Source organism: Paralichthys olivaceus, chromosome 4, assembly GCF_024713975.1.
Source record: "Paralichthys olivaceus isolate ysfri-2021 chromosome 4, ASM2471397v2, whole genome shotgun sequence".
Taxonomy (NCBI): Eukaryota; Metazoa; Chordata; class Actinopteri; order Pleuronectiformes; family Paralichthyidae; genus Paralichthys; species Paralichthys olivaceus.
Window position 1 is genome coordinate 9,643,208 of NC_091096.1, and position 27,966 is coordinate 9,671,173.

Here is a 27,966-nt window from a genome sequence, read left to right on the forward strand (position 1 = left end):
CCTCTCATTATAGAGCCAATAAGGCACAGTGTATTTCTGCAGGGACCTTTGCAGTGGACACTATAAGCTGTACGCTTGAGGGGCCGAATGACGTATACAGTTCACTGTTATAGTCAGGGATGCATCACACCTCAGAGACCACAGGTTAATTTGCGGTCATAACACACATGCACCAGAAGCGGGCTTTGTATTTTCAAATGACTTTAACCTTGAGATTCCGTCCATCTGCTGAACTGACGTCCTCACCAAATGAATTAGGAAAAGATGTGAAGGAACATTTTGATTTTCAATGGGTTTATTTCTTATGCTAAGAAGGTCATGTTGTCATGTTACTATTTGTGTGTCCATCTCTGTCAGTCAGGATTAATCAAAAACTACTGAAACAATTTACATGTAATTTTGTGGAGGGATCGGGACTGAGGCAAGAAAATATGTTTTAAATTATTGGGCATAGCCAGAATATTTTTTTTCCTCTTTTTTTTAACTTGGCAGGATAGGATCACGCCTGGCCTGCAGATAGATAGATTTATTTCAAACATAAAAGAAAGTAAAAAAGTGTTAGATATATGTGCTGATATGAATACATATACATATTTCATTAATACATATACATTCAAAAATAATTTACATTTCCTATAGACAATGATATTTTGACAAATGTTTTACAATGTTATTCCAAGAGTGGCACTGATGAAGTTGTTGCGTTGTTGAATAAGATTTTCATGTGAGTGATGGGACAGAGTGAGAATGAGTTATTTGGACCTGAACCCAGCTCATATTTCTTTCTCCTTTATCACCACATTTTGAATTGAAAGAGATACCAACGCTGAGGACTACGTGTACTTTATAACTATAAACATTATTTATTTTCTCCCCTTCTCTCTAAAGATCTTATTTCCTTTTATTTGTGTCTTTAATGCCACAATCCACATTCTTGATTGTTCTTCATTGTTCCCTCTACAGCCGCAGCTCCTCACGTTAATGTTCAGACACAGTTATGTACATGTTGTGCTCCACTAATATGAAGGTGGTTCTAAACTCAACATTATTTTAAAATGATATTAAAGTGCTATGAGTCACAGTGAGTATAACGTAAGTTGTAAATGGCAAATAACTTGTTTTCGATTCTATCTGCATCCAGGCAAGTTTTTCTTATCAGCAGCTCTCATGCTGATATAATTTTCAGCAATTGTTAGAAGAATTGAAGGAAAATTTGATCAATTGTGCCTTTGAGTCTTTCTTTGGAAATGTGTAAAGATAAGATAAGCTAAACCATTTTGAAAGGCACATATAAGTGTCTTTTAAAGCTGTCTTTATAAATCTCAGTTTATAAAGTGAAGTGGGCTCTGTGTAATACCTGGTGTTGTAGTACTGTTGTTCTGCGAGAGGTCATTAGTAGTTCCAACAGAGTAAAGTCTGTCTAACAAGTCTTTTTAACTGTCTCTGTAACAAGCTCATATCAATTGTCATTACAGAATTCATCATTCTTAAAAATAAAATCTCATCAGCTCTGTTGAAGGAAGGTTGGTTGCGGTCAGTCACACATTTCTACCTCGGCGTGGTTGTCATGCTGACAAAACTGCACATCTCGAGCAGCCAAAACCAAATGTGGAAGTGAACTTTAAAGCTGATCTATAAACCAATCAGCAGAAAGATTTCCACAAACACTTCAGGGAAGAACCAGAAAGGTATTTAAACGTTCTTGCTGTGAGTCGACAGGGCGAACGACTGCTCCACAGTTCACATTGTTTAACATACCGTGTACATTTTGTATAACACAGTGAGTGTTAATGCAGAACAAAAGCTGAGCTGCTTTTTACATACTCTGTAAAACTGTGTTGCTCCTGAGCTACGGTGGAAAAAACATTTAACTCAGAGAAATTTCACTGACTTCAAATTCAACATTGAAAAAACACTTGTAGCTTCAGTTAACTCTTCTTTTCTTCTGAGAGCCCTAGAGTCATATTGACTCGAGTACTGTTTTTGTTTTTTGCCTTTATTTGTTCTTTCTCTCTCTCTGACTCTCTCTTTGCTAATGATTTATTTAAAGTATTGACCTTTTCTTTTTCATCCTGTAACTCCAAATTCACACACAATTATGGCAGAGTGGAAAAGAGACACTTGTGGGCAAAGATGCTTTTGCAACAATTTCAGTGGCTGGATCAAAACTTGTTCTAATTTTTCTTTTCTTATAATAGTTTGAACAACATGTAGTATCAAAATGTAATTGATATATAATGAGTTCCTGGTAAAGAAGACAAAAGCTAAAAGAGCAAGTTAAGAGGTCGTCTCTGAAGCCCTGCACTGAAATCGCAATGACAGAGTAATGTGAATTATCTTGTGTGTATACGAGTAGTTTAACTATAACATTTAAAGAAATGTATCACCTCCACACTGGTGTATTAACGTCAGTTTTTCAGTCACTGGCACCTTTCCCAAGACTTTTTTCTTGAATCAATGCAGAGGTGATAAGTGTAAATGGGAATTAACTTTCTCTCTTTGGAATTAGGTTTTTGGGGGCAAGGACATTATTCCCTGCAGCACAAAAGAGATACAGCTATTCTAGTGCATGCTGCCTCCTTCTCACCTGTTTTTACAACAGTGACATTGTTCTTGCTGATAACAAATTGATTTAATGTCAAGTGTCAATTTAATCTCCCTCGCTCTCTCTCTCTCTGACTTTTTCGAGGCTCCGATGCTCTGAAGCTGCCACTTTGCCACCAATCCATCAGGCTCAAACTCAGCCCACACACTCACTACATTCATTAAATCTTTATTTTTCACAATTCTTGATGGGGGACGTCTCTCTCTCTCCCTTGTTCTCTGTCACTCTCTAGCTCTCTCCATGTCTTAATGATGGTTAATGACTGTGTGACTTCTGTGTGTTGTTTATCATAGTTCAGCTCGATAATCTGTTGTAGTTCTCCCACACACTGTGGTTTAATGATGCTTAATTGAAAACTTTGTCGACAAAGCGTATGACATTGGACCCAGCGAGTGTTAATTGGATTTATAATTTATCTTTCCAAACTTTACACGAGGGAGCAAAGACTTGTGGGTAAATAACCTCTAGTACCCCGTTCTTTACGGTTCAGTACAGTAGCACAGAGGGCAACATGGCGGCTCAGCGATTGTTTCTCTGTGGTGTTTCCATGTTCCTGCTGTGTTTGTTTTCTGTGGGGACCCGTGCTCTGTGTGACATCTTTGCATCCAGCTTCTTGTCGCACCAGAGCTGCAACGCACACAATAAACTCTGTAGCCCAGACGAGAGTTATGCAATAGGAGATTCTTGACATGTGTTTACTTTTTCACTTGACTTCACCGTGCTAGATGGAGCGTGGAATACATGAGTTTTCTGCGTCTCTTGACTGCGCCGTAATTTGTCCAGTAAAGAAAAGAGAATGTCAGCCTCTAATGTCAGGGGAACGCAACAATTATGTGCGTGTTGGGAAATGGGGTGAGTTGGAAAGTTCACACAGCTCAGCCATTGTTTGTAGTTTGCTCTTCTTGTCGAAGTAATGGGGTATAAACTCGTCATTAGAAATCAGTCAGTGTCATGGTGATGATAAGTTCTCTATGATTGTAATAGCTTTGAAAACCCTCAGTCAGTGTTTCAGAGCTTTTACTGAAAAAAATGTTTGAAATCTTATTATAAAGCAGGGAAACATTCTATGTATGTTTATTCATATGTTTCAGGTCCAAAGCCAATCTTTACCATAGACTTTATCAAAAGATGGTCAACATAATAGCTCCCCAAGGGGACGCCAAAGCTTCTCGGTCACCCCCTGGTGACTGGCTGCTGTATTGGTCATAATAATAATACATAAGCAAAATAAAGGTAAATAAAAGTATAGATTAAATGCATTTTTTGGTTTCTGACATTTTAGGTAGTTTTCCTCATATGGATGTTTGTTCATGTGTTAAGTTTGGATTTAATTAGTTATCCAGTGGTAAAAAAAAAAAAAAAAAAACTACTCACCACAGTCTGGCTCCAAATTATGTCATCCTGCCTCCAGAATATTTTTATCATAATTTAAAGTAGGAACACGTCATCCATCTTTAATATAATTCTATGGTCTTCACTTTACATTGTCTGTTCAATCAGATACACAACAGACTAAACAAATGGCCCATTCCTAAGGCATGTTTAGGATCACATTGCAGTAGTTATTTAACAGGATGCCCAGTATTGTTCAACAGTATGCTATTGGATCAAACGTGTCTGTGACAGCTAAAATCTCGTCTACCCTCCATTACCCAGCATTAGAAATTCAGCATATTCATCAATATCCAACCAGGTTGTACTATAACAGCAAGAAATTGCTACTAAAATGATGCAGTGAGAATAACTGTCTGTAACTTTGAAGGACACTGGAGAGACGACAGTGCTTCCCTCGCTTTATACTTGTAGCACCAAATTGAATCCACTCAAAAGCAAATTCATAAATGCACCCTCAGTGCTGGAATAATGTTTCTGAGTCTGTGGTTGAATAAGCAGACTTTTCAGGCGCCGGGGTATTGATGTGTGGCTGTGGGTCAGTGTGGTTCAGTCTGCGCTACTGTCAGCTTTTTTTAATTGAAATACCATGAGAGAATAATCAGGAGTAGGTGCCCTTCGCTGGCTGGGTCGATGATGCCGAGTATCTCTGCTCCTCACGAAGACTCAGTCAATGCGCTGCTTGCAAAAGTAGTGAACTGGTTTGGACAAACAATGTCTGTGACTGCAGCAGAGGTACATTTGTACATTCTTTTGTCACAAACAGGCAGCTTTGGTTCATTCTTTAAAGAAGGTCACAAATAGAAAAACGCAACACATGATGTAATATGTTATTAAATCTCTTAGTGTGCAGTGATTGAGTGTCTCAGGACCGTTATTTGTGTACAAGGGTACTAGAGTTCAAGTCTCCGGTTGTACACTGACCTCCCTAATCATGATGTCACTCTTGCCGAGCCAGAAAACAAATTACAACTCTCGAGCTGTCAACCTCCCAATTCTCTCCATTTCCCTTTGAGTGAAAGGAGACATTTTCAGCTCATATTTCAGATTCATACTTTTAATTTGGGTTATTACTTGAAAACAAGTTCACATGCCGGCGGATACAATTAATTGGATATTTCCTCAGAACAGAACCGGGTACACCAAAGACAAAGATGGACACCACCTGAATAGCAAAAAGCAATTGTGTCAGCCAAGCTGAAAGAGATGGTGAGAGGCCCAATGTCATCGAACAGGACATACCTAGATGGAGGCTGATTGCCAATGCCTAATGCCCCTCAAGGGATGAAGAGGACTAATAAAAATATAATGAATGTTCAGAAAATGCATCACTTTTCTCATAATGTCCATTGCTTCAGCTCCTCTTCCAAGCCTCTATGGGGCGTGAGGTACTAACAAGGTGTCAGTAGGTTCAGGAGCAGGGCTGACCGCAGACTTTGGGGTTTTGAACTTTGTGGAACTTCTTCATACACAAAAATCCAATATAACACACAAGAGGAAAGAAAAGCTAAAAAATGTATCCTTTAAAATACCAGCAGCCACACAAGGTTTCACCTTAAAAACCCTGAAGTCTGTCTCACTGTACTGTTTTGGTTCATATATTTAGTTTACAAATCACATATTTCCTGGGACTTTTTGAACTATTCGGACGTATTTTAACTGGAACCACTCGTATATGTATTTATTTTTATTTTTTTTACTTTATGATCGGAACATTATTCTTCATGTTTTCCTGTGAGGTTAACAGTGTGACGGACAGAGACCACAGACGTTGTCAGCTTTGTGTGAAGCTTGTAACTGAGGTGTCATCCCAGTGTTGTTCTCATTTAAGGATCTGACAGCCAACGGTCCTCTCACAGCAACAAACTCAGTTTAGCATAACGCTGGTGTCTGCTCATTTCATTTGACATTCTTTTGTTCACTCAGCTCATACATGGTTTGTTCCCCTCTCTTTACTCAGCTTTCTTTCTCTACCCGTCTCCCCCATTTTATCACCTGCACTCTTAACTCATCCACTGTGTAATTTTTTTTTGTGTGAGACATCCATTCAAATTCAACACTCTCCCATTCTCCCTTCCCATTTTCTCACTCAATCTTCCTTTTCCCCTTATCCCCCAACTCCTTCACATCTCTCCTCCCTCTGTCTCCAAGTCTCTCCACCTCTCACCTCACAGGAACTTCCACTTTTCCACTATATCCAACTCAAAACTGTGCTTTCTGCAGAGCTGACAGGAGAAGAACATTTGTATAAAAGATCAAGGGCCCTGTCTTACACCTGCGCCAAGTGTACGTGACTCAGGTGTCAAGTTTCAACTTTCAGACTTATGCAGGTGTAATGTTTCCATCCAGCACCTTTGCTGTTAAAATAAAAATCTCACTTGGACATGTGAAAAATGAGGTCAGGTGCATTGCTTTTATGAGGCAGCAGAAGGCCACTGTGCTTTTGTCCAACAAATCTTACTGTATGACGTGCAGTATTTCGCTGTTATAATTACATACTTTTAAATAGGGATGAAGGAAAAGCACTTTCTCTCTTTCTGTCCAATTCACCTTTACAATAGCAATCTTCCAAAGGGCAAGTGCATCTGACATTTTAAGGTAAAGGAGGATTGCTCTCTGACTGTTTGATTGCATGTTACACCCAAAACACCTGTGGTTAATTCCAATATAAGTAAATCTTTTTTCCTGCTGTTTCACTTGAAAAGAAGATTTGGACACTTGCTAAATGCACTTTAGACCAGACTGTTGCTGCAGACATATAATACTGATCCTCATATGCTCTGGGATGACTCACTATAACCCTTTCCAGACATGAACTCTGCAGAATGCTTACAGGTTTGGGTCCAGACTTTCCCCCGGAGTTTGCCTTTTTCAAATTCTCTGCTCAGACACGTTCATGACAACACAGAAATGCGGGGGCTGGTGCAGAGGCAGAACGATACGCACTGTGGAGATCACATGATTTTTATTACAGCGAATCGACACAGGCGTCGGTCCTTATCACTAATAGCTCTCTTGTCTTCTACCTGAATTGCACCGCTTTTTTTAATCCTGATTTATTTGGATCCTTTTTTTTTTTGTCTGTCGCATGTTAGAAACAACATCAACACACCCATTCGCTTGCAGTGAATCCTGCGGAATACATCCTGCTGTGTTCTCACATCGGCTCATTCTGACCAGAATTTTTTCCAGGGTGCTGGCTGGAGGCCCTCACTCGGATATTTGCTTTCTCACTACAGCGTATGCCTCGACACTAGAAACAATAAAAAGGTCTATGTGGCCTGCTCTGAAGTTCACTGAACTGTTTCACATTATGCTAGATCATCTAACCCAAACTCCTCTGCATTTAACTGGTTACAGCTGCAGTAAAACCTGCCACTGAGGAACAGCATGGGACATAACCTACATTTATAGGCTCCTTATGGATGAGACTGCAGAATCAACACGATATATGGAGTTAAAGAGCATTTAAAGGAAGCAACAAGTGAGATTTTTATTGTCCCATATGCAGAAAGTAACCATTAAATATCTAGAGAAGGTTGATAGCTGAGTTAATCAATAGCGATGACTCAGTGATCAGTTTTCCAGGTGCTAAAATAATAGACTTTCACTTTGTAGTCTGTGTAAATCATCACATCATCTGTTTGAGTTAGAACGATACTCCCCAGACCCCAGTGGTGGTGCAGCAACACTGTGTGAAAACGGTCCCTCTTCACTCCAGTAGGGAAATCATTTACAACATCAGGGGCTGCTCATTAAAACTGCCTCAAATAGATGTTGGTGTCAAATTAAGTCAAATGACCTGCTGAAAGCCCTTTTTAGGTAATTCATATCTAAATGTGACTTTCAATCAAGAAAGGGCCATAAACAAGCATATAATTGATTAAGTCCAACACAAGAAAATACGTTTAATGAGAAAAAGCTGTGTTCCGTTATAACATTAGTCTTTTTTACTTCGTGTTATTCCAGATATTTAGCCTCGCTGTGTAAAACCGTGTTTGTGCATTTTCTCACACGTGTTTGTAGATGTCTATACTTATAAGGACAGACATTAACATAATGCGTCCCCCTCTGCCCCACATCCAAGTCACTGTGCTGTTCTTTGTTTCAGCTTGAATCAACTAATAATGTGTGATCATCCCACCATCAAGGCTGCTGCCATAGAGTTGCCATGGCAACATCTAGTCCATGCAGTAGCAGCCACTGCGGAGAAAAAACGGGGAGGCAGAGACAGAGCACACACGCTGTCGCACACAGACGAACACACAAACACATACGCACGCACACAAAGAGGCGCACAGCAGTTGCCCCCCCACCCGCCACCACACTAGCAACCCTTGCTCATTTGCTTTAACAGCTAGTGGGATAGTTGAAGTCATTATAGAGCTCCCCAGTCAAAGTCAACGATCTTAAAGCAAGGTGATAACTCATTACACACACACAGTGATAATGCATCTCACAGCACACCAGCTGTTTCATAGACACACAATGCACTCATGCATACACGCTGTATTGTGAGATGCTGGTACAAAGAGAAACACACACACAAACACACAACCAAGTTGTACATGCACACACAGGACATCTGTTTAACTTAAGGCCATAATAGACACATACACACTGAAATTTACCCTTTTTCTGCTATTTATTTTCACCTAAGCAGACTTTACTCCCTTCATGGATGCAGCGGACGGTGACACTGAAACAGTCCCATATATTGTACATTTTAGTCGACGATGATGCATTTAAAATGTGCCTGTCAGTGCAGGGCATCTATCTAATAATTCCAGAAATCTCTGTCTGACTGTGGAACACATATCCAGAGAAGTGTTTATGTTGTTGGCATCACACTTGGCATGTGTATTGTTAAGGGCACAAGGAAGTTCGCTGCTGAATTTGGTGCGATTGACGTGATACATTACAATTTTAATAAAGTTTGTAGAATCACAACAACTGATTCCCCTCTTCTGAGTAAGAGTGCTGAGTAAACATTGAATAAACAGGTGAATAGCTCTTTGTGCAGCTGAGTTGGTGAGGTGTGAGAGTCCCGCAGCCATTCTTTACTTGCCCCGGTTAAATTACTGCAGGTCACTCTTACCGTTTCAGAGAGAAATCTGCAACCAGCATCAACCCATTTAAAATGGCCACTACACCAGACAAACAAAAGGCCTGATCGGTGTAATGGGTGGACTCACAAAGATACTTCTGTTGACGTAAATGATGTGTTGGGTTGGGGTCTTGACACCTGCTCATGTAAAACACTTCACAGTCGATGCTGGACTCCCTGGCTACTAAGTTTGAAGTCGATCAGATAAGTGGTTGTTGAGAAAATCGAAGGACGAACAGATAGTCGGAGATAACTGGATTTGTTAGCAGGATTTAGTAAGTCCAGAACTATACAGTCCAGGACACAACACTAATACCTGTACTATATATCCTCATACTGCAATTAAATAGAGTGTGGTAGATGCTATTCTTAGTGATTAAATTGATCTATTTCCTGATACTTAGGGCAGCAGTCTGCTGACTGATGACCCCTTGAGGAAAAACCTCTAACAGCCCTCGAAGGAAAGAATAAAAATAAAGCATGAAACACACACTGCTACTCTTCAGTCTTATACTTATTGAGACTGAAATTAAACCCAGAAAAAGTGCTTATGGATAACTGTGCAGGGAAAAGCTCATTGCGGTGGGGGAAATCAATGAGTTGTCACAGTACTTCTCCTGTGCTTTATCATGAACTCCATCAAACTCTGTGAAATGCAGTGGATCTTTCACGTAAAGGCCATGAAACACACACACACACACACACACACACTTTAATTAGCTGCTCCTCACTCTCATTATGGCAGTTTGTCATTGTTTAATTGCAGTGTGTTTTGAGAGTGTATGTATGGACCTTTACTGCTATTTGTGTTGTGTGTTTGGCTCACATGTGTGCACAGGCAAATGTGCGTTTTGTCAAGGGAAGACACGTTTATTTATTTTTTCCCCCTTCGGTTTGACAGCAGCAGCCAAATTAGAGACCTAGACAGATGGTGTACTGTGGGAAACCTTTGACTCAACCCATGTTTTTGTCAGGCAGCTAACAGTAGCCTTTCATCCTGCCTGTCAGCCATGGGATAGAGATAAATTAAGCACAGTGGTAAATGCCTGTGTGTTTAAAAATGAACATCGCCACGCTCACTTTATTTTCCGCAAAGGCAAGAGATCCATCACTAAACACACAAATATTTTGCATGTCAATAACAGATACAGATAAGAGATGACAAATAATTCTGAATACGCTTAGTAGTTTTTTTAAAAGAGCTTTTTAAAGCAAAAACCAGAATGAACCGAACATTGAATTGAAATTGATTCTGTAGTTATTGTGTAATCCTACTAACAAAAAAACAACAACAAATGCAGGTGAAGTTAGAACTGCACTCAGTATAGAACATACCTCCACAAATGAACAGCCCCCTTATGAAGCCAAACACTCATCGATATCAGTCTCATAAACATTGCTTATTCCACTTCATATTTAAGATCCACTAATTATTCTCTGAGAGTTCGTTGGAAATGTTGTCGCAATGTTCAAGAAAGTGAAAATAAAATCCTTAATTCACCCCCTGATCTGGATCTGCACCAGAATTTAATGGGATCTTCCCTGACCCACATACCACATCCTTCCACCAAGTAATCCTTTCAGTAGTTTTTGTGTAATCCTGCCAACAAAGACAGACAGAAACATAACCTCCTTTGCAAAGCAAAAAAGCTATATCTGTATCAGAGGTAATCTCCATCCATACTATCACACATCACATTACCATCCGTGTACAAGCAGCCTGTGAGACACATCATCAGAACATAAATCACCCTGACAGACTCTTGTTTCCTTTATAACGTAATATGTTCGGAGTTATGGCATATTAAAAAGAGCCCTGTGCTGTGGCATGTAAACATCTCCCTCTTCACTTCTGGTTTACACCATCTGTCGAAACTCAGCCAGGCCTGAAGATTTTGATATTCCAAAGAAAACATGACAGAAATGTCACATAATATTATTGTGATGGACGTTTCTTTGCTCTTCTCCTGCTACAGATTTAAATCAGTGTGCTTTTTGTTTCGCTGTTGCCAGGATGAATGCAGGTTAACCTATTTCAGATCAATCTGTGTGTGTGTGTGTGTGTGTGTGTGTGTGTGTGTGTGTGTGTGTGTGTGTTTGATTCAAGCCTCTTTGCAGAATTAGACTTCTGATTGGGCCAATTACTGCAGAATAATAGATGATGAGCTGCCCAGGACATGATTTAGAAAAGCTTTTTGTCCTGAATCACAAATCTGTTCCTCCTTCTGACAGACATATACAGCTGAGGCACATCCTCATGATTCCAATGATCAAAGTCTCCTTTTTGAAATGTTTTTAATGGTTTGATCTGTTTGATCAAGTTGGGAAGTTCATCTTTTAGTTAATCTGTTGTTTAGTTTGGCTTCCTTTTGATTATCCAGAATGGGAAGAAAGTTGTCCTTCAGTGACACTTTGCACTTTGAACATCATATAAGAACTTTGATCTGCAGATTTTATTATTATATAAATCATCAGGGGTTTTACAGATAGGAGATAATTCCCAGTTAAATTCCGGTGACATCCCTTTATCTTTCTTCAAAGAAGGAAACAAATATGAATTACTTGTGTTTTCTCTCAAATGTCTGCGGAAAACATCTTTTGTCACAAAGGCGTTTACTGTCCGCAGCAATTGTGTTCACAGATGTTGAAGCAGATGAAACCGTGTCTTGTATCCACTCCTCAAGTGCCTCACAAAACCTGTGTGACATGAGGATTTTGCAACACATAAGAACAGTCCCCCCCATGAGCCGAAATGACAGACGGCAACTCCAAAAATAAAGCATGCCTCTGCTTTTGACAGACATGAAAAGACATCGGCTGAGACAAGAAGTTGGCTGAATTCCAGGCAGGGAATGATGAAATATTTTGAGAAAACACCGCCTGGCTTCTTTGATAGGTGGGATTGCTCTTATTCCATCTCATTAGCCTGTGTGTAATCCGTCTCTCGCTGAGGCTGTCTGTCAGAGTGTGTTGGTACGTGTGAGAAGCATCTGTTGTCAGAGTGACAGATAAAAAGGTCAGCATCCTACTGTACGAAAGGCACAACACCTCTTCAGGAAGAAATCTTTTCTTTCATTCACAATTCTTTTTCTGTGATGCATCAGAACTTGGTTTTAAATTGTGATCAAACACGGGCAAAGCTCCAAAACCTAATCCCATCCACTTTGGCTTGCATATCACCAGTGTGCCCACTGTATGCAACACTGAAATATTTTTGCGCTATTTGCTTCTCCAGGAATCAAATCAACTCTGTTTTATGGAACTTTACAGCTCAGATGTGACAGAAAGAACAGAGACAGGTTTGATGTGCGCTGTGAGACAGACGGACACTGACTGACTACCTCATATTCATGCCAGAGGGATAATAACTAGAGCTGCTGCTATACGACCAAAGTTCAACACTGCTATCAATCAGTGCCGATCAGATTGACATCATTTGCTTTGAGCCAATATTGCATATCATCCACACAAAGTCTTATCGATAACCTTGGAGCTAATCTTTGTTGATCTGAGCCAAACAATCGCACAATGAAGTCTGCAGCTGGTGGACACGATCTCTTATTAGGATGACTGTTGGTGGATTTACAATTGGAACTGGTTTTTTTTTTTTTTATTCCTCTCTCCTTGTGTTTTCTCTTCTCTTCTCCTTGTCTCGTCTTGTCTGGCCTCTCCTTTTCGTTTCCTCTCCTCCTGTGTCTTCTCCTCTCCACTCGTTTTATTAACTCTCCCCTTGTTCTTCTCTTCTCCTCTCGTTTTCTCTCGTTTCTTTTCCTCTAGTTTATTCTCCACCTTTCCTTTTCCAATCTTCGTTTCCTCTTTTCTCCTCTCGTTTTCTCTTGTTTCCTTTCCTCTTCTCTCCTCTACTCTCATTTAGTTTCCCCTCCTCTGCTATTGTTTCTTCTCCTCTCCGTTTCTTCTCCTCTACTTTCCTCTCATTTCCTCTCCTCCTCATCTCTTCTTGTCTCTCCTCTCCTCCATTCACTACAACCACACCTACCATTTCCACCATCTACTTCCCCACACTTCTCCTTTCCTACCTCCTCAGCAGATCTTGGAGATTGATTAGAGAATGTCCCTAAATGAGAGTGACATGGTAACAGAGCGACGTGCTGAGCCTGTTTGGCTGATTTACATTGAAATGAACCAGGTTTTTTTCTTTTCTTGTTATTGTGGATGAAATTAATGATGTTAACCATCTGCAGGACTCATTTGCATTTCTTGGTTGATTTCAGTCCATTTTTTGCGTATTCTGTGTGAGGAGAAAAAACAGGAACGTTGAGAGATGGGTACTGTCATTCATGACAGCATGTCGTCATTGAAATTGCTGTAGGCGTTTGCCCCCAGGAAGTCCTACACAATTGCAGACATCTGTCTCTGTGAGTACACATGTAGGAATCCTGTTCAAGTTTGCTGGGGCATGTAATCACGTTTTTACCTTTTTCTGAATGTGTGTTTACCCTGTTGATGTCAAATCAGTGGGGTGGCTGAGTTTATTTCTTCATCTGTTTGTTTTCTGTATTAGTATGTATGCAGGGAGGTATATGCAAAACACAGTACATGCACACACGTTCCCAAACTGTCTTTTTCCTTTTTGTCCCTGCCTTTCCTGGTTTCCTCTCTCCTCCATGGCCTGTTAAATATCTGGCCGAATGCTAACAGAACCGCTGCGTGCCTGTCCGTCTGTGTCTGCAGCTCTCCTCCAAACCAAAACCAAAAAGACCCAGTCATACAGCAAGCTAAAGGCGAGCACAGGGACCCCATCAACCTCTGAGTTGTTTCCCCTCTGAAGGCATCAATCGTGCGACTAAAGCTATAGGCTGCATAATGACATTGTGGCGGTGTGCTTGCTCCGTGCTGCAAAACATATTAATGTTAGCCGTAATGAGTGTGACGGCCCAGTTTGGTTCACAGGGATGAGTGAGCATTTTGACTGGCAAACACTGCCCTCAAATGGAAGAGAGGAGTAACAGCAGCTGCAGCCAAAGCTGCAGTGTGGTCAGATTTTGTGCAAATGGCTTGTGTGAATATTTCTTACTCTCTCCTGGACAATGTTGCTCTTCTGAATGCTGCTGCTGGCTTATTGATCAGTCATGCATCGACACATTCACTCATGTATGCCTGTATTTTTATATATGCTTCCTTCTGCATGCACGTGTTGACCTCTTTCAATTTCCAGAAACTTGAGATTACGACATCACAGATTCATCAAATGTCTGATTCTACATCATATGATATCTTACTGTTACGTGTTCACAGATATGCAGCATAACGTGTACCAGTGTTCTCTGTGTGTTATATGCCAACACGCCTGTGTTTCTTGCATTTATCCTAGAATCTTGGAGCTCCAGCAGAACGGGGACATGGATATACTGAAACTCAAGTGGTGGCCGAAGGACAGCCCATGTGACCTATACAGCTCAGTACAGACACGGCAGCACGGCAATGCCCTGGACATCCAAAGCTTTGCGGGCGTTTTCTGTGTCTTGGCGGCTGGCGTTGTGCTCTCCTGCCTCATCGCCATGGTGGAAAGCTGGTGGTCACGGAGGAAGGGATCTAGAGTCCCCTCCAAGGAGGTACGGGGTTGGATGAGGGGAGGTATAGGGCCTGCACTAGATCCCAGCTCATCTGTCTGAAAGAAGCAGTGTAATGGATAGAAGGGAGAGAAGATGGATTAAGGGGAGAGAAAAATAAAGTAAGATTGGATAGATGGTGATGGGATGGATGATGGGTTTAGTTTTGGGCGGAGCTGAGGCACAGGGAGACGGATGTAATACAAAGTCTAGACTTTGTGGCCATGGGCGCTAAGCTGTAAAAAATACAGCAATTCCTCAAAGTCAGGGTGCATGCGGAATAGAAATACGAGCAGAGCCCTCCCTGTGAAGGAGTTGTGACACTGACAGCGTCTGGATGCTTTCAAAACCTCCTCTGGTCACACTGTCACTTCGCCTGAACTGAATTTGCACTCAAGCAACTTCAGCAACACGACCCTGATAGCACAGCAGGGAGCTGTATGTGTTGAAGGCTCTTTCACATTGTGACAAAAGGAAACCTGGAGGTGCTGTAGTACCACTCTTATAGCCAGAGTTGATCTTTTTCATAGTCTTGTGTGTATAGAGCTGTCTGGCTGCGTGTATAAAAATACATAAGAGAAGAAAGAAAGGTCAGTGTTTTCAGACGTTCTCAAGGATTGCCCTCGTTTCCCAATCTCAACCATAATCAGGATCTTAATGGGGCCATCAACTTAAAAGGCATCCTGTTGAGTTATTAATTCTAATTGTTAGCATGATAACAGTTACCATCAAATTATCAAAATGATTAAGCAAAGAGTCATGTTCAGCCAAAATCAAATTGAATCTGAGTGTAAACTGAATTAAACAGCCAATTTCACCTAATTTAATTGAAGAGGGTTTTTGCTCCTGTTTTCTTCCCTCTTCATCCTCATTAGTTTACCAAAGTATCTGCCAATTAAACTGATACCAGATCTGATAACATATGATGTAATATAGATGGCCCAGGCAACATACCAACAACACACTTACCAACATTACACACAGAGAGATGTTTGGTAAGGGTTCAGGTTTTATAAATCCTTTGTAGTCAATGACTGAACTTTTTGACCCACAGACTCACAAAGTCCTGACATCTATTTACCTGATTTACAGCCTGACAATGCACTATCACTGTCTACGACCTCATTTGGGTTTTGAATTAACATTTTCTTCTTAAAATCCAATGAGTCTTCACTCTGTCGGCCCATAATGAATTCAGTAACCTTTAATGCTGACGTCCTGAAAATCCTCACCACTTTTTTTCATGTTTTATTAATGTTGTTTAGATGGTGCTCATCAACAAGCTGAAATGTGTCGGTATCAATAGGGCAATCAACCAATTATCTGTCTGAAAAGTTAATGTTTTGGAGAAATGTGTTTGCCTGAAAAGCAGAATACACAAACAGCCTGAGGGCTGGTGTGGATGCTGCGGTGTGCCTTGCCCAAGAGGAGCTGATTCACAGTATTAAACAAGGATATTTATACCAACAATCTCAATAATCATAACACTCCCATAATTTAGCTGTTGCCCCTTTAGAACTGTCCAATCAGCCCATGTGTGGTCTATCACCTCAGCGGGGGCATCATGCGGCGTAATCACAGTGACATTATGTGATCCTGCTACAAGTGCTCCCCCATAGAAAGGAAATGCAATTCTAATTATACATGGTAATTACACGAGCTCAGGCCCCTTTCAGCCGAACATAACAGAGTGATAGCATCAGTGCTACCTCTCTATGTCAGGAGCTTTTTTTATCCACAAAAGGATTTGAACCAGCTTTCAATTCAATTTCCAACCTCGGCCCTCCTCACATCTGATGCTTACCAAAACACAGAGGGAGAGTGTAGAGTGCATAATCTAAATCTAAACTGGGGTGAGTCTGGTAACTGCAAAACATGCCACTGATGAACTGACAGAAATGTTATTATGTTTGAAATAACATGTTATCAACACTGGATAATGTCAACTGGAGAATTAATGGTTTCCTCACTTCTCATTCAGCTTTCAGTCCTTAGCAATACAAATCTATGTATTCAATCAGAAAATAGATGTGTTAAAAGCTAATATATTTTATTAATGTCATGAAGCATGAGGTGTTTTTTTTTAACCTGTGAACCGAAATGGGTTTTAATTTAATTTGGCCATTATGTTAATTAGCACTGCCAATGTGAATTTCGCTGCCTGACTCCCAGAAACAAGTGAGAGCGGCCTCCTCTCCCATCTGCTTAATCCTTGGTGCCGTGCAAATATTAAGTTCCGATGAGAATAAATCAGACAGGATGACAAAAATATGAGAATGGAAATTGCGACTGTAGCCAGGATGATTTAGTGTCAGATCAGGTTAGTTTTAATGATAAAAGGCTGATAACTCAAATCCTCCGGAAAGTAATTTAGAGGAGAATTTCAAAAGGAAAACTCTGGTTCTAGATGATTAAATGAGCAGCTCCTAATCAAACGCTGGTCTATCGTCACAGATTATTGCATCACTACATCACGACAATTCCTAACGTTTGGAGAAAGATATTTCATTAGTCGTCATTTAACTGCCCTCCATTATGACAGACAAAAATATGCTCCAAAGATTGAAACTGGTGTTATTTCAGATGAATAATTGTCTTAATTATTTGCCTCACCGTAATGTGCACAGGCGTGTTTGTCAAACTACCTGTACGTTTTCATACAGCTTAATTTACCGTGCTCCAATACACTACCTGTAATCACTTGCCACTGATGGAGAGTGGCAAGTGGTTAGTTGCATTTATTACATGTCCTTCGGGCCGTTTCTTCATTGATCTACTTTATTTTTTTATTTTAGTTGCTCTTCATTTACGTTCATCTTCTCTTTTTTTTTAAACTGAACCGGTTTAAGACAAGACCTCTTAACGCTTTGGATTTGCTTCACATCAGACAACCAGGGGCTCTAAACTCACGTGCAGACTCTGGCATGATGTGCTATTAAACTCACCACAAGTTGCAATGAGAACAAACATGTTCAACAGCAGGTTGATTGTGGCCTGTTGAAGCTTCATTTGGTTTCTCCAGTACTGTTATTGCTTTGGTAAATCAAGCTAAATGTATTACTTCCATGTTTAACCAGCGTGCCGTTGCTCATCATGCACTGATCCTCTTGCATGTGAGTGAAACAGAAACATCTCTCAGTTGAATCAATGTTGTCTTGTGTATTTCCAGAACGTTTCACACACAAACCACAGACCCCCCGCCTCCAGTCCCCTGCTCAGTTACCAGCTTTAATCTGTCATTCAGACCAGTAGTTTTGTTCACCACTGAGCAACCACAAAGACGCCGAACCTTGAGCCGAATCCAAAGTCATGTTAAGCACAGTGTGATTCAGCTGCAACATGCCTGCCCCCCCGCTATCTTCATTAGGCACAGAGAGCAGCCAGTGGAATCAGCCCCATAGTGAGAGAAGGAGTGGAGTCACAACAGTGAAAAGAAGGGACAGCAGGGATTTAAACGCTACTAGTCTTTGATTCTCTTTGCAGATCTTGATCAAGGTTGTTGCATATTAAGGCACCAGGCAGTCACAGGCAGAGGAAACATAGGGCACCATCTGTAAGAGATAAAATGACCCCATAGGTCATCTGTGCAAGCAGCTTCTCACAACCCACAGTTACCTTTGAGAAGGTGAAGAGTGGGCTGACAAAACACACAACTCTTACATGGGTGTGTTCCCTGTTTAAAATAAATAGCTGCTCCACAACCTTAACTGAGTTATTATTATTGTAACCATGACAACATGGATCTATTTAAGCCGAAACTACAATCTTTTCCAATATCCAGCCATGTACTCTTTTCTAAACTGTGACCGCTCCATAACCTTAGCCACAGGTTTATTATCTTTACCACTACAATGAAAACAGTTTGTGGTATATGGCTGCAGATGCCGTATGAATTTTACACAAGTACACGGTTGATTAAGTTGGAGGACTTATGGTCCAAGGGAAATCACTATTATTGATTTAGAAATCACATGTGGATAGTCTTCATTTATAGATGACATTGTCCGATCTCATATTTAATATTGGAAGACACTTGGTATAGATGAAATATAATCGAAGTCCAGTGCCTCAGGGAGGGATAAATATAAAGATTATAAAGCAGTGGGAGTAAAACAATGAGATATCCAAGTTAAACTAACAGCATGTTATTAGAAGTTTTTAGTGCTGCCGTGGTGAAAGTGAAGTTGGCTCACTCAGCCATGATCATTTGGATGCTTGACCTCTGACCTTTATCCTGTGGAAGCATTGAACTATCGATTGCCGTCGGTTTGGCTCGAGGGTTGCTCAGAGTAACCAGTGAACCTAAAGTGGTCAGTGTCCGTCACACAAAGTGCTCATCGGATCACTGAGCAGCGACTGAAACGCCCTGCGTACACACACTCTCAGAATACTCCAGTAATTAAACAAACAAGCTCACTTTGCTGTGACCGGTGAGTGTTAAGGTGAGAACATTGGCAGGATTGGAACTTCTCTCTCTTATTAGCTTTTCTAATCTTCAACAAAATGGCTGTCATCAATTTAACCGTCTCACTCTGTGCATCATTTTCACAATTTGACCAGTTTTTGTATCACTGGTGTTTCTATAACCTCCTGCCTCGACGTTGAGTGTATTAAACATTTTTTCTTTCCAGATATGGCGACATATTGCACCAACTAGTTTGTTTCCATCATACTAGCAGAACATTTGTCTCTAAAGACCATTGGAACTTAAAAAAAACTCTCTATCCGTGCAGAATGATTTCAAAATATCAAGCAGGTGCAAAGATGTTTCCTGAGAATGGAATCCGAGGGGGAAAAAAATAAAGTGACTCAGTGGATGAAGGAAGACAAATTAAATTTAACTTCAAAGCTGCTAATAAGATAATTGCATATGGTGCATTTTAATCGACAGGGGAAAACTGTGTAACTCTCCATGCAATTTGGTCATAGTCATGAACAATTTAGTGAGACTGGTGTGTTTAATGTCATCTGACTTCCCGAAGTTAATAAAGTGAAGCAAACCTTAAAGCTTGTAATTAATTCCACCGTATGATTTGCTCTCCGACAGTTTTAAATGAAGAACTCAATGGCCTCCGTCTCGCTGTCATAGTTAATGTTAACACCACTTGAGACCGTCGCACTGGGCCAAGAACACGCGGCCCCCTGTGCGCCGCTGAAAGCTTCACATCATTTTTTCGAAAGCCTGGTTGACCTACTCTTTATGCATGGGCCTCAAAAACTTGGCTTACTGAGATACATTAGCAACAGGAGTATGAATTGGGATTGCACACTTGGCATGAGGACTTCAAATGTCCTGCCTCCATGCACAGAATTACTGTCGAGAGAGTTCAGGCTAATATCAGCCACATAGGGATTCCCATGATTTACGCCACTAATCCTGACTCTCATTTTTCAAGTTTTACATGAGGATGTTAGAGGATATCAATCAAATTATTTAATTAAACTAATAAATTAATTTCCATACTTTTGAAGTCACAGTTTTGTCATTTGGCTCAAGACCTGTGGACTATACACAGATTTACGGCGCTAATCATTTCTACACCTTCTGAATCAGAAAATCAAAAGACATCCTTACATCTAGCTCACACACCAATGAGCTTGCCTTCGCGCTTCATGCATACGCATCATCGTTTAGCTCACCTCCTCCGCCATGTCAGGCTTCTGTCAATACAACAAAAGCTCAAACCCTGTCCAATATGCGTCCCTTCTCTCTCCAGCAGTGATCAGGTTATGTTACCCACAGTGACACATGCACAACTTAAGATACAAATCGCGACTGTGTTCATCCATCAAACTGTACGGCCGAAACATCACCCCCACGTGCCACATACATGCACCCCTACATGCTTTCTGCATACATTAATACCCACAATGCACTGTTCAAACTCCAGTTCCACTATGCTGTTTGTGTCTGTTTCTCATACATACTAAAATATGCATAACTACATACTGTGCATACTGTCTTAACATGCATTCATACCTGACGCTGTGCTGCTGTGTTAACTGCTTTTGTCTGTGGGCTTTCTGTCAGTGTTTGTGCTTCGGTTCTGTGTTGTGTGCAGTGGAATGGCTGACGTTGCTCTTCAATGTAAACAATTTGCTTGTGTATTTCTACCCATCTTAAACAGTCGCAAATACACACCCCTACAGAGCTGAACAGTGTGGGTCACCAGTCATAGGCACTGTATCGTGACTAAAGGATTTATACACAATATAAAATGAGATCATGTAACTGTCTCCCTCCGAGTCTGCAAGAGTTTTGATAATACACATTTTTACACTGCAGCATGTTCCACTTTTCCATTTGGAAACACATAATGGTACATTTTCTTAAAAATATAAAACTATTTTGTTATTTCAGAGACATCTGAACTCATTTTGGGTTGGGTGTGTGATGTCTGGGTTTGTTGATAGTTTTGTATCATTGATAGAAAATGGATCAAGTTGCTCAAAGTCAAAGGTATAACATAGAGATTGTTTCTGAGGCCCATAACATTCACTACAGGGGCAGCTGTATGGCTTCAACCTTTTTGTCTGATACATGTTCTTTTAGAGGTTTATATGAAAGAGTTCTGTCATTGGACTTAATGACATCTCCATAAATCCAAAACTGCATATAATTAAAATAATAATATTTACCACTGTCAGAACTCTTCCATAACTGAAATATCTGTGGGTTTGACCATGTCTGATATCTCAGACTTAGCACGAGAAGAGCCGGCTCTCCCTTGTGTACCAGCATCTTTGATACACTTAAAACAGCCGACCTCTCATTTACTGAATTTTGATGAAAGGGAATCACCGGCCTCCTCGTTCTAACTCCAGATAATGATCTGTGGCTCTGTGGCTCAAAGCTCTCATACTCTGTCCAGTGTTTTGTTTTTGTAGATAAGTACACTGTGTTGAGGGGTGTAGTGGGCGAGGGGGGAGAGAGAGAGAGAGAGAGAGAGAGAGAGCGAGAGAGAGAGAGAGAGTGGGGGAGAGAGCAATACAAAATGCCATTTAAACATCTCCCCTTTCCAGGTATATAACGACTGTGTGAATGTCTCTCTGAGGACACAACACAGAACGACCTGCTTAACTGTGTGTGCTGACTGACTGCCATGTCTTTCTTCTCGCTCACCCCCCACCCGTCTGTCTTTCCAATCGACTCCTCTCTCTCCTCCACCTTACCATCCCTCCATCTGCCTGATCTTGTCTGTCACTCATCCCTTCTCTTGTCTCCGCCCGTCTGCCGTTTGCTTGCCTGTGTGTCTTTTCGGACTCTTTTTTCTCTTCTGTTTTCTTTTTAATCCTCTCACTCACATTTACACAAACACATATATGAATTACTCCACACCTCTCTCTCATCAAACCTCTCTCTTCCTGTCTCTCTCCTTCTGTCCCTTTTGCTCACACACACACAAACACACATACACCCACGTTCACACCAGACACAGGCAGATGGCCCATCTGTCAGGCAAGCTGCCGACCCGTGCCCTCACAGCCCCAACGAGCGCCCTCTCGCCCTGGGCGGTCAAGTCCAGAACCAGGCGCCCAACACAGCCAACACCAGCGCCCCAACCGCCACCCGTTACCAGCCCCCAGCATGCTGCGACATTCCCTGTGCCCTTATTGTGCAGCACTCCTACGAACCCGCCAACCCCTCCGAGCTCACACCCAAAATGAGAATGACCACCTTCACCACCGCACCGCCCACCCCAAGGTTATACATACAATAGGAGATAAGACTAAATCATTGGTTAGTAATGCCTGTCAGACAGATGTTACTTGCAATGTGATGATATAAATAATGATGATGGAATTAGAGAAATGGTGCACAGCAGGTAGTGAAGCTCATACTTTGAAGATGTCAGTTGACTATGTGTGCAGAGATGCCTTGCTACCATTAGAGGGTGCTGTCTTCCTATCTAGAGGAAAATGGTGCATCATCTTTGACCAGAAAAAGTCAAAGTTTCATGTATTTGCAGGTAAAGTCCTGCGCTAAAGTATTTATTTTATGTAACATAAAGACAATATAATACAAATGAAGCCACAAACAAGTTTATGGTGTGAACTTGGCTTTGTTCTCTCAGATAATGCCTTTGAAATACACGTAAAAAAAAAAAAAAAAGAGATGTATATTTAAATACATTTCAGGCATCTAGATTTATAACTGTATTTATGTCAGTATCGGTTAAAATCAGTGTTCACTTATCTAATGTTAAGTGGGTTTTATAATGGCATAAATCTTAAGGCAGTCAGGTCCAATACCTCTGTTCCTTCCCTTACACTTCCTTCCCTTTCAATCCCTCCTCATAGTTACCCACTGATCTGCTGTCACGCAGGGCAGACTGACCATTTGTGATTCACTCTTCTCTTTCGCTCTCCTTCATTTCTTCTGATACCAACCAATACCTTCAAAAAAACCCTCCTCCTTCAAACACTTAGTGTGTTTATGATAGTGTCACGACAAACACTAGCGCCCCTTCGTCCTCTCCTTCCTCCTCCCGTTGCCCCCTCCTCCTTAGATGGCAACCAGGGGCCACCGCTGCTGGTCCCCTCTTTCCATGAGCGACACACAGTAGGGCCAGTGCCCTGTCCAGAATCCCCAGACCCGAAGGACACGGTCAGTAAATCTATTTTTACGCCACGATGATGTGACTCTTTTCCTTTACCATGAAGAAGAGCCAAAATGAGACCCCCCCTACACCACTGCACCACCCTCCTCTGAGATCCTTCAGAAACTTCCCCTCCCTCCGGTAAACACATTCCCACATGTGAAGAAAATGCAAAAGAGGAGTAAAAGTTTTGTAAACTCTCTCCAGCATCTTCTAACACCTCTCCCTCTATATCCTCACCTCATCCATCGCAAACTGAGCTCCCTCTGCACAACCGTCCACTTCCACTTCCCTTCAGTAAAAGCATGAAACACCTCTCACTGAGTGTTACCATCTTTTAGACTTTGTGGATAAGTTACATGGAAATATAGTCGTATAATGTATGCTTCGTAATTTGTAAGTTTCATTTACCTTATATAAGTCGACTTAAAGCTTAAGTTTATGTATGTGTATAGAAGTGATCTTGTTAAGATTGTTAAGGTTTGATTGAAGTTAAAGCGTCTCTGATCTATAATAGTTGCAGTGATGAATTGTTTGTGGCCTGAAAAAAAAAGTTCACTTGAAAATGAGACGTTTATCTCAATGTGAATATTTCGGGGCCAGAATGCAAAACAGGTAACAAGAAAAAAATACTACAGATAAGTATTATTGAGCATTCGGACTGGTTTCTGTAATACAACTTGTAGCGTAACATAGATCATGTATGTTACGTGTGATCACCAGTATAGACCCAGCACACCCTGGAATGGGAGCGCACACAGCATGATGTGGCGGTGTGTTTCCTGAGTGTATTCCAGATGATCTGCACTCCCTTCACTTTAAGACCTTGTAGAAGTGTTTTTGTTTCTCTCTTTCAATATCCTGACCACAGCTCAGAGTGTGCTTCTCTATCCTTCCCTCCATCTTTCCCCTGCTCTCCTTTCGCTCTCCCCTGCTTCCTGTCACATCCCTGCTTCCCTTCCATCACCATTGATTTATTGCTTCTTTTTTTTTGTCCACCTGGCTCTCATCCTCACACTTAACCACTGCACTTATGATCCTTATAATCGTGCCAAAATTTTTGTTTGGCCTCACAAATGCCGTCTTTCCCTCATTGTATCATCATCTGCGTTATCCAACACCCTTTCTTTTACTTTCACGATTATTTACTTTCACTGTCCATTTATTCTGGTTGGATGATGACATTTCTGCTGCTTGAATACAAATACACCCTATCCTTGTCCACTTTTTCCAACTATATCCTTTCTGCGCTGTTTTCCTCAACAATCTTGCAATTTCCTTGGCACTACCGTCATCCTCTCATCTTCCTTCTCACTCCTCCAATATTCTCATCCTTAATACTATCCTTCTATCCTCTGCTCTTTCCCTTTTCCCCTTCTCCCGTCCTATAACACTGCTCCTGGATCCTTATCTACTTCTCTTCTTTTCCAATATCTTACTTCTCACCTCATATCCGTTCCAAATTCCTTCCCTCGCCATTAACCTCTCTTCCCTTCTATCATTTACCATCACTGCTTCTTTCCTGCCCCTCCCCACCTGCAGGACGATAAGGAGATCGACTTGGAGCACCTACACCGCCGGGTTAACAGCTTGTGCACCGAGGATGAGAGCCCCCACAAGCAATTCTCCACCTCTTCCGTCGATTTAACGCCCCTTGACATGGACGCGCTGCCAGCTGCGCGCCAGGCCCTCGAGCAGATCAGCGATTTCCGCAACACCCACATCACAACCACCACCTTCATCCCCGAGCAGATCCAGACCCTCAGCCGCAGCCTCTCTGCCAAAGCCGCCGCTGGATTTTCCGCTGGTTTCGGCAGCGGCGGGGGCGTTCTCCAGGACCACCGGACTGGGGTGGGCCCTTTCAGGCAGAGGGCTCCCAACGGTGGCTTCTTCCGCAGCCCCATTAAAACAATGTCCTCCATCCCTTACCAGCCCACAGGTCCAGGACCCAACTTTGGATACGGCAACGATCCAGACAGGGGCACCTCCATATGAGGAGTCGCTAAGGATGTGGTTGATTCAGGAGGAGGAAGAGAAAGAGCAGGAGCAGGAGGTGAGGTGGTTAGACTCAGTCACGGGGTGGTTGAACAAATACATTATGGCTAAGCTAAAAAGACAGAGGATAGAGATCTGTGTACATAGGAATCTTTCTGTTTTATATGTGGAGAAGACGACAGAGGTGGAGCTCTGCTGGGGCGTCTCCTTATCCTCCTGCAAACCAAGCTGGTGAGGTGCAAGAGGGGGAGGAGGGAGGGTGATCTTTGCTTTATTGATGTCGTTCTTGTGATTGTTTGGGGGATTATTTTGGAAAATAAACAGGTGTGAAAGGGAATCTTATTTTTTATTGTTTTGGTTTTACGGCATGAGGACTGCCTCATGTGAGGGAGATTTGATCAAATGACCTGACCCCTATTACCGTCTGAACCCCACATCGGAGGGTTCAGTTTGTACGACTCTAACTGCAAGAAATACTTCATAGTTCTTGTGAGCTCCCAGGCTGCCATTGGTGGAAAACTGGCGCTGTCTTTGGCCACGAAGCAACAACAACTAATAAAGCAATTTTGGGGCTGTTATTTTATGAAGGTATATATAACGCTAGTTTTGTCTGTAGCCCTGGGAGTGCACAGAGGAAACCCCTTGTAGTTTTGAAAAGGCCCCATCTCAGTGAATATTGGAAGATTCCACTTCTCCGGGTTTTCTCTGCCTTTTTGCTATGTGGGAGTCCATACTCAGTTTTCTCGTCTTCTCTGGTGTCGTTCCACCAATACCTCGGGATCTCTATGTGTAATTATCTCCAAGATGGTGTCAACACAGTGGCCTGACCAGACCTAAGACTTTACAGCTGAACACATGCTGACACAGTGATGGTGCGTCGCTCTGAGAACTGTTGAAATGCAGCGCAACAGTACGACACTGTAGAATCACCGATCTGGTGCATCGATCTTAAACTACGTCTGCCATTTTGGTGCATCGGCCTGAAACTTTGACCATTTTGATGCACATTAAAGACTCTTTGTCAATTCCACTGCACTGTAACAGTGCCCACAGACCTGTAAGTGATTGTATGTAGAGCTGACCTTTTTCTTTTTCTCACCTGTATTGTGCTATCTGCTTTTTCGAGACAAGGTGAGGTCCTCGAATCAGACTCTCAGAGGGATGGTAAAAAGGGATGTTCCAAAAAACAAACAACTCAAAGAAAAAAAAAACATAAAAGATGAGACGAAAGACTTCTAAAAGCTTATGCTTATTATATGTCTTTTATTGAATTTTGTTTTTGAAAAAAAATAGATTTTAATGCGTGGAATGTGTTTTGGTCAGGAAGTACAAAAAAATAACATTGTCTGCTTGTTTTTTAATTTTCCTCGGCAAACTTTGAAATACTGCTAAATGAGTGATGTAGTCTCTGGGTTTTTGCATAACTGTCATTCAGACTTTTACTTTTGATTTTTTTTTCTTTGTTTTGCTTAATTATAGTGCTGCCATGGCCTTGGTGTTTAAAGATAAAAAGCTAATTCTGTAAGGTCATGTCATGTTTGAGTTCATCGATCACTTCTTATCAGGTTCGAGTGGTGAAGCAGAGTTGATTTTGTGTTCAGGAGAAGCCATTGCAACAGCATCTTCAGTACAGGCCTTATATGTTGACTATAGCGAGTCGTACCCTCCCAAAACCAATTTAACAACATGTACATTTAAGAGCAGCGAGTCAGTGGCTGTATTTTCGGGTCATGGGAATGTCACCATCAGTCAATGTCCATCGGAACCCAGTGGCTGCCTTTTATCAGATGAGTTCAAAATATACTTCTATTTCATATCTGTAATGTTAAGGGTACTGTTTATATACCTTGTTTTTTTTTAAGTGCCAATTAATTAAACTGAGACCATTAAGGTGCATTTTGGGGGCGGAGAAGTGGATCGTTAAGATCATTAAAAGTTATTTTGTGGATTTGGGCGGAGGGGTTGGGGTGGTAAAATGGAACCAAACCTTTTTTTTCACTAACACTGTATTAATAATTGATAATGTTAGTTGTTTAGAACAAGTTTTCAGTTTGTTATCTTTAAGAACTAAAACCGCAAAATTGTCGTGCATAGAGAACTCAGTTGAGCCACGGTGTTTATGAAGCAAGCGTTCTTAGGCATCCTTTTCTTATATTAGGCTACAGTATGGCTATGAATGACAAATAGGACACAGACATTTAAAAAGTTTTATTTAGCATAAATGAGAGAGACGTTATAAAATGTATATTTTACATGTTGATGCTATTTTTGTTTAACAAAAAGAAAAGAGTATATCATGACGAGCTTTAGTGTTGAGTTCAGCGGTCACATCACTGCGTTTGGTTTTCCCCTGTCCCGCCCATGGTCAACATAAAACACACACTCTTTGCTTTTCTCACATCATCCTGAGTCCATCTTATTATTTGCTGGCTAAATAACAAAAAGTGGCAAGTTGATTAAAAAGAGAGCATGCACAAACTTGCTTCTGCGCTATCTGTTAACATTTTTAATTTCATACATAGAACTAAAGGATTTAATTGATAATTTTCAAAAGTTTATGATGTACAGTATTTAATATAGGCCTATTTTGTTGTATGTGTTGCATATTATTCAAAAACTGAACAAACTGGGGCCTCTGTTACAAGTGGCAAAGCTTTCTGTGTATAATTTGTCTAATAAACAGGTTTTCTACAGTGG

General features: G+C 41.2%; 1 protein-coding gene across 3 annotated transcripts in view; it reads left to right on the forward strand.

Annotated features, from left to right (window-relative positions):
- The window catches only part of grid2 (glutamate receptor, ionotropic, delta 2), a 423,234-nt gene extending 395,272 nt beyond the window's left edge, over positions 1–27,962 (forward strand). The window contains exons 15-17 of one of the 3 annotated variants that reach the window (XM_069523619.1): positions 14,437–14,677; positions 22,108–22,379; positions 24,817–25,067. In XM_069523619.1, coding sequence (XP_069379720.1) covers positions 14,437–14,677; positions 22,108–22,379; positions 24,817–24,922 — 619 coding nt within the window. In that variant the 3' untranslated portion in view covers positions 24,923–25,067. Of the gene's footprint in view, positions 1–14,436; positions 14,678–22,107; positions 22,416–24,816 lie in introns of all 3 variants that reach the window. The other 2 variants (XM_069523620.1, XM_069523618.1) reach the window with 2 other exon arrangements.
- Positions 27,963–27,966: the final 4 nt, after the last annotated feature.